A 13,904-nucleotide genomic window follows, 5' to 3' on the forward strand; every position below is an offset into this window, starting at 1 on the left:
CTAGTGACACAAATTAATGAGTCAATGACAAAAGGCCATCTTAAGGAGAAGTTCTTGAAGTTTGTGTTAAACCTCCCGAAATCCTAAACTGAAATATGCCCTCTCTGATTCTCCATACAACTTTTCTGTTCTTTATCTTGAACTCTAAAATCAGTAAATATTTGTCTCAAAATTCCATACTTTATAAAGGATCACACATTACTCTTGGCATTCACCAGTAAGCTGAACAGTTAGCAATAGTGATGCCAAATTTTGCTGAACTTGTGCACAATTACCACTCTAAGAAATGAGTGTTAACTAACAGTCAATTTAAGCATGGATCATGCCAATCCAAATTCTGTGAAAAGTGGATGTATCACCAAGCAAGCTCTTCCAATTATGTTGGCCATCAGATGAGAGCAATTAGTAGTTACTGGCTAATTATTTTAAAATTACCATCTCACCAATATGATGAAAATACTTGCTTGATATTTCTGCTAAAAATGTTCACTTGTGGTGAGCAGTATTGTGCTCGACTACTACCATAGGAAATTAGAGATTGAAACACCACAAAAGGGCTTGGAAACATGAAGTAGTTAAATGACGCAAGGAAAGATTGCTTCTGGTCCTCTGGATATAATCAACCATTTAGTGTCATTGGAATTTATTGTCCAATCATACCTAACAATCCAATCTTATCACCATAAGATAGCAGCAAAGAAGCATAAATCACAAAAATAAGAACACCACATAACACAAGATTTATGTGGAGAAAAGCCTTGTGGGAAAACACTCTACCAAGAAGAGAGACCAGGTATGAGTTATCAATGATAAATGTGATTACAATGCATTTTATTGTGTTTTCTTCATAGCCTCTAACATGGCAAGACCTGTGTACTCATGAACAACTTGCTTATGCCTCCCATCTATCCTTGTTCCTACAGATGAACTTTATATTCAACAGTTTCTAATTTTGTCAACACTCAAAAGAGCTGCATTTATAGAATGGTAAGAGCTCCAAAACGACCAATAAAGGTGCACAAATAAGACTTTTTTATTCAAGACCAGCATAATCCTTGGATGTCTCCCTACAATTCGGGTGCCCTATCTTTCAAGATAAATGATAAGTAGCAGGAGACACATATTGCCTCTACCAAGTCCCCAGAAAAGGCGAAAGGTCATCATTTGTCCATTTTTTAATTAATATTTTATTTCATTCTAGTTGTCCACATGTGGGAAAACAATACCAAATAATTGTGTTCACAACCTTTTGCCGTTGCATATGGAACCTACCACCCTTTATGAAAGTATTACAAACGGTAGTGGGAAATAATATTAGAAAAATATCTTCCCAGTACACCTTAAACACAGGTTCCAAGATGTTGGAACCATGTCATAGGAATTATAAGGTAGATAACACCTTAATCCTAACATATTGAAATAGGAACTGACAACAGTCTCATTTGCATCATTCTTTGCTTACACATTGAATATACCTGTAAGTGGGGTTATTAATAATTAAACTCCGGCCTTTTGTCATTTGATTCCATTAGACTCAACTCAAATGTTGGAAATGCGAGCAGTCAATGTGAATCTTGTGGTGTACAAGTAACCCATTAAATTTTCTAACATATCTCAGCATAAAAAATTGCAGCAGTCAATGTGAATCTTGTGGCATACAAGTAACCCTCAAACTTTTTAACATATCTCCGCATAGAAAGTAGCAGTTTTTGCATTGTAAAGCACTAAAAAATAACTTTTTTTTCATGTTTGAACTAGTTAAAGAAAAGTGATCTGGAGATTTGAACAAGCTGAAGTTTAATTTGAGGTCTGGGTGTTTGGAAAACATTGACAAGGTTGAAAAACACGGCTTGCCAAAAACTTGGTGGGAAAATTGGTACTTTTATCGAACATTTGAAAAGATATAATTTCTGAACATACTATTAAAAATACACATACACAAAATTGATATGTACTCTTTTAAATGCAAAATAAATTAAAACATTTAATATGTAAATAATTGTTTTATAAATATTTTTATGTTATTTACTATATGATAATATATTTATACATTTTAATGTGCTACTGTGTAACGTTAATAATATAATAATATTTAACTACCGTCATATGTTAAAATATATTATTATATAGTAAATGTGACTGAATTTTATCTATTTTATCACGTGATTGAAGTATCACCAACATGCGATGGTTTTTACAGTTGCAAATCCGATCAAATATATCAATTCATCATGGTAGAGAGGCATTTAGCTGTTTAGTTTATTTCATAGAGGAGAGGGGGCAGTGAATATCAAAACTGAGAGTGAAGGATTGTTGGCATAGTTCTCTATCGTTGCTCAAACCAGTTGGCTAGTCACTGAAAGGCTTTCTCAGATTTATCAGAGTATATGTCATTGCTCAAAGCTGTCGGTCCATCACAGAGAGCCCAAACTCGCCTGAGTAAACTGGAAAATCTTTAACCTGCATGTTGCTGGATGTTGTTGCTCACCAAATGGATCAAATGAAAAAACAGAATTCGCATCTGGTTGTACTTTTTTTCATTTTTAACCGATTTATTTGCATGAAAAGCTCGCAGTTCCACCATTTTTTCAGGTAAAAATCACTGTGCGACAATGAATAAAGCGGTGCTGCATCTAACTGTGACTAATTCGGCAGGGCTTGTGACAAGTGATATATAATGATATTTGCGATATATCTGTGCGATTTTCAATTATGAATTGTTATAATGGTTTTGAAGATTCGATAAAAAGCATTGAAATGTTAGAACATTTGTAGCTATGAGAAAAAAATTGACATTTCCAAACAAAAGATCACATAAGAACAAACAAATCAAGGTCATGTTACACACTTCTTCCTTCCTATTTCTTTGTCCTTATTTGTTTTCCATCGCCTTTTTTCGATTTCAGTATTAATAGCTCCTTACATGCAATCCCAAAACTCAATATAAATGAAAACATGAAAATGAGAATGGGCTAGGGCAAATAGGAATAAAATATGAATATCTATTGATGTTGAGGGGCCTTGTGGGGCCATCATAAGCCTTTAGGGCTTTTAAATTTTATAATTTGTGTTTTTTTCCATAAGCGAAAATTGGGATATTGTGGGGGATGCCAAGATATTGATAGAAGGGAGGTTATGTCCTTGTTTCCATGTTGCCAAAACATCCAACTATCCTAGGGCAATATCTCTTGGGGGGTATTGATGTTAACGCTTGATTGACACATGCATAGCTTCATCGGCCCAACTTCCAAATAGAAGTGCATGGAAACACCTAGTAGCTGTCTGTGATGTGGAAAGATTGTTGACAGACAATCAACCATTTGGTGGGTTTAGAATTAATATTCAATTATTGTGTGGGATTGGGGAATTCACATTTGTCTCGTGGAAATTGAAGATTGGCACCATAACTTTTGTGGCAAGACAGAAGTCTGTGTGGAGACTTGTGCAACGATCAGAAACCATCCACCAACTTGTGCAGCAATGCTGAAGATTGCAGAGGTCAATCAAAATGTCAAAATTTCAAATTGCACTCACACAAAGCTTGTGCAGGGAATGGGGACCAAGTCTAATGGACTTTTATACAAAATAACAAAGTACATGAAATGCAATAACTGTGTAGACATAGTCATAAAAAACTGCCTGTTAACAAACATATACCAACACACAACCTCAAAACATACGTGTGCACAAACTAATCTTGTATGCAGAAAATGAAAATTAGGAAACAAAGCAAGAATATTTTGGGCAATCCAAGATTGGTTGATCACCGTGATGCTCCTGCATTATAAATTTGTTCCATGAAAATTGCAAAAGTTGAAAATATGATTAAATATTCTATATGTAAATGGAAGATTCTGAAAAAATGATTGAAATTGTAGCCAAGAAGTTGCAATGAAAGATTAGTTGATTGCTGATTTTTATATTTTAGAAACCAGTGATGTTTATTTCCTATGCATGAAGGAAAAGAAGCTAGAGCTTTACATATTAGGTTCGTATTTACATTAAGGAGTCTTTCATACCGAAATCTCTATTTTTATAGTTAAAACATGTAAGCAAGTTCTTTGAGGGCAGTTTGGTGAAAGAATGACATGAAAGTGTTTTTGTGTTCTCACGAGTCGTGCACAGTTTTATCAGAAATATGTCTGTTCTTTACAGTCTAGCACATTGACTTTCAACTGAGATACCACTGCTTTCACGTGATACAAATAATTGCTCACATTTTGAATCTTCTTGTAGATTTTTTCTTGCGGCAGTTTTGTGATGCTCATACTTGCAAAAAAGGCAGTCGGCCATTCAGAAGAGGTGCTGGGGTAAGATTACTCATCTTTTGTTAATTATATTAGCGTTATAGTCATGGTTTGGCTTTAATGGAAGACTCTTCTCTGTTTTGATTTTCTTTTGTTGCAGAAGAAGAATAGTTTATGGTACTATGCAATTTGCATCTTGATAATGATGATGCTTCCGATATTCTATTGTATAGTGTACATGCATAAAAGGTAATTGCTATATTCCTTCCCGTTGCCAACTTGCCATTTATGGCCAGCAGGTAAATTGTAAATCTGGCTTCTTCTAACATATAAGATTTTCTTTGCTTAATATAAGGGTTGTTGAATTACTAATAATTTTTAATTGCAAACAAACTACTAGACATGCAGAAGGATTCATTCTCAGAAAATAGGCCCTTAATAATGTTGTATGCTTTTGAACTCTTTATAACTTGAACGAATTCTTGTTAATGTGTCAGGGAAATGAGCAAGAGTATCATGAATTTGAAGCGGATTTCTAAAGTGGACAAGGGAAAATCTTTTTGAGATTTATGACCAGATTTTTTGTTACTATAATTTGCCGATGTATCATAGATGATTGTCGTTGTTTGAATCTTTTTTTCCTTATACCAAAAATTGACTGCAGGACTAAGGAATTTGTTGATGTAGAGGAGGATGTAAGCACAATGACTTATGGATAGGGTTTTCAAAATTGATTACCTATGAAAAGAATCTCAGAAATCTAACTTAGAACTTTTATGGTTTTCAAGTTCAATTCTACAATATTTCATCTAGCTTTTTTATCATCCTGATTAGAATTTAACACCCTTTCATCATGTAGAAATATTTTGAATGGAGCTGTTTCAATCTATTGTCATGAAGTTATATGTCCAATGGGACAACATGATAGCATTTTACATAACCTGTTCGAAGGTTGTCATGAACTGCCATTTATATTGGTCACCTTACTATGAGAAGCAGTGTACCTTATTTTTTCTGGTTCTGTTTTGTGAGATTCTCAGTGCATAATTAATTTTATTTTACATATACAAGTTCACTTGTCTAAGCTTAGTTTTTTCTTCTTGTGAAGATCTATAAGGAGGGATATTGCAAGACTGACTCATGTATTCAAAGTTGGCTGAAACATTCTTGTACCCATGGTGGAAATACTTGGGCTTCAAATTTATCTTTTGAAGTTTCTGAGTACCTTGTATATTTGACACAAAGTTGAATCTTGCCACTTTTACTTTGACTAGGTGTGTTTTTCAGAACTCAGTGAATCTGATGGCATCTAAAGGGTTTAATAGTGGAAGACAATTTATTGTATATATCTGTTTGGGTATCTTTTGTTGAATTCATCTTGTCTACAATTGTCAAATTTCCATATTTTGTCAGCAGTTCAACTAACATTTCTTCCTCAGTAGCTAATTCTCTGTGGGGTTTTCAATAGCTTTATTGCATGTTTCCTATATTTAGAGCAATCCCTTAGCTTGATAGTTTTTGAGTTGGACAAGACTCTATGCATTTTCATAATTTGCTTCATGAGATGGCTAATGCTGTTACGCTACTGCCAGTTATCCCTTTCTGTTTTCCTCCCAGAAGTAAATGTTCACATTTTCAGACATCAAATCATATTTGCTTTTGTGATCAGATATGTTTCTCAATCAAAGTACTCGGAAAAAAAAGTGTGGAAAATGAATGATGATATATTATTTATTAATAAAAGCACCATAACAAGGGTTCTGGCCCTTACAAAGACATGGTGATGATATGAATGATGATTTGGTGATGTCCATATAGGAATGGCATTTGGTACTACTGCATATCTTTTCCTAGATAATTTTAGAGTTCTGAGCAAACCTAAGGATTCTTATTTTAATTCAATTTTTCAATTTATTAGGCAAAGTTTGAGGGGAGCATAATCATTTTCAGAGAGGTATGACAGGATACTTTTTTTCGGTGATTGGTTCGAAAAACTTGAGAAGAAAAACCAGCACCATTTGACTTGTCACCGCCATAATGTTGGCTCTAGTGATTCTTTCACTTTTCATTGTGATCACAATAGAAAGAGATGAAAATCCTATAAATTAGAATGAGCACATTAGTGGTTGTCATTGTGTAATAAAAATGGGCCACATGTTGAGAGATCAGTTTAGGTTTATTAGGCTCATGTGATAAGCCATCAGTGGTGGCAAAACACTAACGTGAACTTGTGTCTTTTAAAGTGGGAAGCACAACAGATACAAACTCAAGGATGTCATTTCTGTGGAAGATTTTGATTTAGACGACAAAAAAATCAGATCTGATCTATTTTGACTAATTTCAACAGCAGTTTGTGTTGCTTTGTAGATTAACTGTTACCAGTTTGAGAGGCATATATATGTGTGAGTCAAGTACTACCAAAGCCTATGTGTAGTGTGTGCTATTTTGTTAAAATTGAGCGCATTATTTCCCTGCTTAATATAATTATCTTGTTTTCATTGTAAAAGGCTGTTGGTCAGTGTTTGAAGGATGGTATTCTAATGACATGTTAAACTAAGAGTAATATGGAAATGAGACGAGGAAGCTGCATAGGTAAGATGATTTGATTGGTTTTGTTAAATTTATGACCTTTAACTTCTCATAGGAAACCTAGATATATAGATTTTATAGTCTATCGACATTTTAGCTTAATGATGCATGGTGGTTGACAATCTGGTGTTTCACGACTTGGAATAGACAAAGGTTCTAGACCATATGACTAGATTAGTAAGAATTTGTAGTATTAGACGATCCAATTCATTTTCTTGGATTTTGTTTTAACTATTATATCCCATTTGGCCTCATTAATTAGTTGAAATAGAAAATTAAAATAAAAGTGGAAAGTTATTTCAACCTTGTATCCCATGGAATAACTAATATTAATTTTTCAATATTTATGGAAAGGGTAATTGAGAATTGACAGTTTAAATTAATAAAAAGTGCAACTATGAGAAAATTATGCTATAGGAACAATTCATCGATCAACGTCACCATTGATCAAACCAATATGTGTGTGTGTGTAAAATAATCCACGTCACCATCGATCAAACCAATATGTGCATTATATATTCAAGCAATACAAGTGGAACAATTCATGGATCAATGAGAAAAAACAATATGTGAAAATCATTTTTTAAAGGGACGCATGAGAAGAACATATAGATTCACCACAATTAGTAAAAGTGAAGAAATTGACACTGGTTTGAAAAGATACTGTCTCTCTACAAAGTGGTGAAACATAATGAACAAAGGTCAAAGAGTGGCAAAGCTTGACATAAAGGAATCATTATTGATATTCTCAAGGATAAGGAAGAGGGAAGACAAGTCTTGAGAACTAGGGACTCACCTCCGATCAAGTAAATATAGAAAGTGATACTTGGTAGGGTTATACTCTATTAAGTATATTCTAGTTTATATGTATTTTATATAAGTTTTTTGAAATATTATTATCCTTTTAATTAGCATTGCTAATTATTTATATGAATATGAATATGAATTGTTATATAAAATAAAATAGATTCATTTCACATAGTATAAGGAGATAATGATAAGTTATATGGAAAGTAATAAAAATAATATTGAGATGAGTATTTTCATTACATCTTCAATATTACTTTTGCAGTCAACAGTTTTTGGAATTCTGTATGTACTATAAGAATTATTTGCCTTGATCTTTTCATAAGAGGGAGATTGAAATTTAGGGGGAGCCTGACATTTCATTAGAAGCAACCTTGAAAGAAATGGAGCAGATAGAGGATATGATTCAATCAACCTTTGGTAATCTCAATTATATTGATTCAGAGGGAGTAAACCATGTTGTAATGGATTCTTTAGTAATCAATAAATTGTAGCAGTCAAGAGGTCAAGAGGACTATGATTCATGTATATACCTCATGACTATGTGATTTTAATGGGCCTACCCCCTATGTCCACCATGAGGAAGTGACAACTTCCAAGTGATGTCACTTGTTTTTGCTAAAGTTATTGTAAGGTGATGATCTTACAGTAACTAGTGTTATGAGATCAAACAAATTGAGTATATGGTGAATGTCTTGCATCTCAACATTTTGGAAGGCCATTACTCAAAGAGTATTTGGTGAAATATCATTAATATTCTAGGAGACCAATACTCTTGATATCGGATGTGATATCAAAACCTTTTTGAGTGCTTGGTGAATGTCATTAATATTATGGGAGACCAAAACTCTTGATATCATATGCGAAATCAAAACCTTTTGAGTACTTGGTGAATATCATTGATATTCTGGGAGGCCAATACGCTTGATATCAGATGTGATATCAAACCTTATTTGAGTACTTGGTGAATATAATGTGTTGATAATTTGGAAGACCAATACTTGTGATATCGAATGCGTTATCAAATGGCAAAAAACTTCTGAGATATCAAATGAGATATCCTTAAAATTGTCATTCCTAATATTACCAATGGTGTAATATCTATCTTGTGTTTATCCTCCTTAGCTAAGAAGGAGTGTTCATGTTTCATAGCTTCTGTCAGATAAACATATAAATTATATAAGATAAATTAATGTAACACACACAAACATATATATGATTAAATATATTATTATATTAATTATCTGATTAACAAATGGGACATGTCTATTCATTGCCTATTCTCAATATAAATTTAAGAGGATGTCGCATTTGGAACACACATACCAAATACAATGGCAATGCATAATACATTTGTAGCAAATCCTTGGAAAACTAATAGATTGATTTAACATGACATGTTGAATTAGTCTAACACAATGGATTGGGTTGGTTTGACAATGCATCTTGGTTGAAGAGGAAGATAACCTTCTCTGAAGACTCAACCTTACTTGTCAAGGTCCTATAGTTGGAGGTTGTTTCCATGTTTCACAAGGTTGTTTGGGGGTCAAACACCAAGCAAGGGTACAAACTTTAGTGACAATAGTTTTTGGCATGCTTGATGAGACAAAGATTCAAAGTCTTTCAAGATCATCCACTAGTCATACCATAATTTTTGGCATGCCTTGTGGAACTATCCTTCAAGTCAATTAAACAAATTCACTGATTAGCCAATATAGATTTTATGCATTAAGGGTTTGGGTGTTACTTTCATTACAATCAACCTTTGAATATAGTTCTTCCAAAACACCATGGTGAATCCAAGTTCAAATCTACTAGTTTCAAGTACTTCAAGTGCTAGTACACACACAAATCAAATCTCTTTTTTTAAAAAAAATAAGTTTTTTCATGAGATTGTTTTTATTTGAATACTTAATTACATACTTATTTTGTAGAAATGCATATTATTCCCCTTGCCCCCACCCCTACAATATTGTGATAATTCTATCATTACACCCTCTTATTATTCATGTCAACTTAAATCACATCCTACCAATGACACAAATTTTTTTGCATATGGCTAACATGCTCAATATGCTTGCCACCTTTCCACTCCTACTCCATCTATGTTTTTGACAAATGGTATTTAGGAGATTAAGAGAATGATGTTGGACTTCCAAAGGAATTTTGAAGAGAGTATAAGGCCTAGTGATATATAAAGCGTTATGTTAAGTTCCAAAGGCATATAGATGAAGTTAAAAGGTTGCAAGAGCATGATATGTAACAAGAGATGGATTATGAGGCCTATCTCCATGAACATTAGTGGGAGACCAAATAAGGGAATCCTGATGATGAAGAATATGCTTGTCAAGCTTGTCCCCATTAATCTAAATTGCAACTTAGCTTTGGTCATATCCTTTTGCATCACGTGAGTTTCAAGAGTACCTCCATTTAGATGGGTGGGATCTGCAAGCATGATAATTTCAGGAGATCCTTGCAAGGTGGCTAGCAGTAGCAGATGAATAGATGTGGCTCAATCTTACTCCAATGCAAGCATTTGAAACACAACTAGGCTCAATTTTACCTAGTCCACTACTGAAAGAGGCTCCTAGGCATAATTTTCCATCTTTAGACAAATAGGGCCTTCCGCATTGAAAAATTCTACACAATAGCCAGATTCACAATCACTTACCACATTGCCAAATACATCATTTGAAGGAGAGTCCTTAAACTCCAAATTTTGCTAGCTTTAAAAAGAGTGGGCCTCTCAAATTTGATATTCTAGGCTTCAAAAACCCTTAGTGCACTATTGAGATTCATCACTCCTTGTGCCAAAACCCCACCTATTTAACCCTTCATGTTTGAGACTATCTCTCTGTAAGGTTGGACTTCTTGTTTGGAGTGTTGACAGTTTACATGAGTTGGAGGTGGAAAAGAGAAAGCTAAAGTTGCCTTAGGAAGAATTAGAGCCTAAGCATATATGGGATACACAAGAGGATATTGAGAAGGTTGTATTCCAACAAACCTCTCAACAAACAAAGAACAAAGAAAACAAAGACGAGGATCCAAGCCTCTTATTTGAGGGGCTCTCTTCTTTTGTTGACTGAGAGGAGGAATAAAATGACAATAAGGACAGCCATATCCTTGAGGCTGAATATATTGATGTGCATTAGGTTGCCTCCCAACCTATGCATGATATCACAATAGAGGAAGGGATTCAAGAAAAGGAGCTTTTTGCTTCTTTAAGCAATTGTAATGATTGGTCTGATGTGGGGGTTTTGTATGACACACAAATAGATATGGAGGAGATCAATAAGGATGAAAACATTTTGTATGAGTTTGATGCCATTTACTCTTCCATTGATATTGTCATTATTTCCTAAATTAGAGAAACATGTGTTGCAATAGCAATAGGTGGATATTCATGTACCACCAACAATACATTTAGAAGCAACCCTTGTGGGCTTTTTAGATATCAAAGTGGTAGACAACAATATCAAGTTCAAGGCTAATGGACCCAAGTATAGCAAGAGGATGCCCCATCAAGCATATAGCTCTAGAATATGTATAAAAGTTGCCCCCGAGAATGTAGGTTTTTAAGCATCAAAATGAGCATAGAGCATAAATATATTCAATAGAAGTCCCAAGATAAAATATTTCTAGCTGAGTAGTAGCCCAAGACAAACCAGAGGAATGGTGCAAAGGACAACATTATTCAAGACCAAAATAGGTTAACATAATAGAAAAATAAATGGAAAGCCCAAATTGCCCAATGGGTTAAGATACTAGGAACCCACAATGTATATGAAACAAGGAAAAATAAAGATTTTCCTATGCCTCCCTTCTCGTAGACTTCTTATGGTGTTTTCCAATTACTAGGATCCACCCATCCTCAAATAATGTGGATGGGTCTTTGCAATTTTTTTGACTATGATTAACTAAATAACTTTTCTCAGTCCTGTACACATGATTCAAATTACAAGATGTCATTATGCTTTGACAAATAAATAATTACTAGTGTCATATACCATTGTTGTAACTATCCTAATGTGCGAGTTCACTTCATTTGCATTACAAATGTTTTTGTAGTATCTTTCTGTCAACTCTAGGGATCAATTTACATTCTATAAACAAAATTTTGATCCAATTTGATTGATTGAACAATTCTATAACCAAGCCCTAGTTGGGTTAGGGCTTGTACTCCAATGTGAAACAAAGTTATACTTGAACTACAAAAGAAAGTTTGTAAGATAATTTTAAAAATGTTTACGAATTTTGTTGAACAAACAAAATGCTGAGACATGTAGATCAATTTTTTCTTAGACTTTTGGATTTACTTTACTTCATCATTCATCAATCATATCATTTAGAAAATTAGGAAAATAAATGTACATAGTGGATATCACATTGCAATCGTGTAAAACCCAAATGAGAAAAATCATAGAGAGGATTATTTCTCAATATTGCATAACTAGTAATATACAATTACAATGGTCACTGCATGACACACTACCAAATGACTAGAGGAATCAATGTTCAAACAAGAGAGAGGCTCACTGCTAGAAGAGACTATAAAAAAAAAATGTTATGTATGCATATGTTGTATGTTGAAGTTTGTTCCCACTTAGTATTGATTTAAAATTGTTCATCAGTAACTCTTGTTGCACAACCTTCTACATCAAATACTTTCGTAAACTTATATACTCTTTTCACATACTCACTTGTACGTCTCTTGTATTTTGATCAGAACATTCATAGAGATATATGGAGTCCAACACTTAATCCATGTCACATAGACATTCTAGAACCAAGTAATGGATTGAGGTACTTCATTGACATGTTTCATCTTGAATGTTTTTGACTCAATTTTCATATGTTGGCCAAAAATATTTATCAAAAAACAAATCCACTTGATTTACACACTTTGTCAATTCCTTAGTCTTGTTCCAAAATTTCTAAACCAAAATCATTCATATGATGAAGTGGGGAACCACTGACCAAGTATCATGTCCAACTAAAATAGAATAAGTTGTAGACTAGGTTACCGAGCTAATACAACAATCCAATCAAAGCACCAAAACTCATGAACATCCAAGTATAGGTATATTAGAGATACCAAAACATGTTGTCCCAAACACAACTACAATTGTTTGGATGGAGAAACATGGCACAATATACTATTGAGTATATCTTAGAATGTTCAACAGAATAAGTCAACAATAATGTATTGACATTAATGCTGACCAAAACAACATTCTCCTTCATCAATGACAACAATAACCCCCTTTTTGATTGATGATAACATAGCAAATAAAAAAAAGACAAATTCCATTATGGCTATGTAATGCCCCGCCAAGGGATCCAAAGAATTAACCTAGAATTTCACTAAGTTTGGTAACATTTTTTTGTTTTGTTTTGAAATTACATGAAAGTAAATACCACATATAACTTATTCACAATCACAGAAGCAATAGCAATGTCCATCTAGAGAGTAAACATAACATGCACAACATATTACATTCTTTAAGATCCCTTAACGTGAATTACTTACATGAATCCATCTAGTACAATAACCACATGAAATAATAATGATAAGTCCAATGTTCAATTATTACATATCCAAATGCTCAATCATCCACTGTACATGTCACAGGGTATGAGAGCTTAAAAGAATATACACATGTGAAATAAGGTACATCATCCTATTCTAATCCCTGATACATCAAAGTAAAGATAATCACATGATTCACATGATACATCATCATAAAAGTCATATACATCCATCATAAAGATCAAACAAAATAAACTAAGTGCACGGTTCCTCCCAACCGTTAATAGCATCATTAGACCATCGTGGGCCCTAGCCATCCCTCCGTGCGTAACATCCCAAATCACCGAAAAGATCATCGGTATTAACATAGTAGGAATGTCACTCCTAATAAATACAACATCATATGTAGAAGTAATCTAACATGCAAATATAAGCATAAGATAACATCATCTAACATATGCTAATCATCAATTAATGGATACATATCCACCATCACGAAGGACGCATCAGCCATGATGTCTCAATGAATCTCAAATGATAAGAGTGGAAAATACTCTACCACCCGACCACGTGGTACCTAAGTGGTCCACTCCCACCATGCTGAGGAGATAATCTCAAGTCCCAAACAGGCTATCAAAATCACATAGCACAAGTCTCTAAAGTCCAGGAATCCTAAAAGTATACTAACCCAAAGGTTCCAATCACAAAACATACATCTACTTCCCAGAGGC

The 13,904-nt window shown here is 33.8% G+C and overlaps 1 protein-coding gene across 3 annotated transcripts in view; it reads left to right on the top strand.

Moving 5' to 3' along the window:
• Nucleotides 1-5,262, top strand: part of LOC149551562 (uncharacterized) — a 63,811-nt gene extending 58,549 nt beyond the window's left edge. For all 3 annotated transcript variants that reach the window (XM_089787061.1, XM_089787062.1, XM_089787060.1), the window contains 3 exons: nt 4,237-4,310; nt 4,408-4,496; nt 4,745-5,262. In XM_089787061.1, the coding sequence (XP_089643187.1) occupies nt 4,237-4,310; nt 4,408-4,496; nt 4,745-4,811 (230 nt within the window). In that variant the 3' untranslated portion in view covers nt 4,812-5,262. The remainder of the gene's footprint in view (nt 1-4,236; nt 4,311-4,407; nt 4,497-4,744) is intronic.
• The last annotated feature ends 8,642 nt before the right edge of the window (nt 5,263-13,904 follow it).

This window comes from Cupressus sempervirens, chromosome 6, assembly GCF_028749045.1.
Source record: "Cupressus sempervirens isolate cs-2001-9-10 chromosome 6, ASM2874904v1, whole genome shotgun sequence".
NCBI lineage: Eukaryota > Viridiplantae > Streptophyta > Pinopsida > Cupressales > Cupressaceae > Cupressus > Cupressus sempervirens.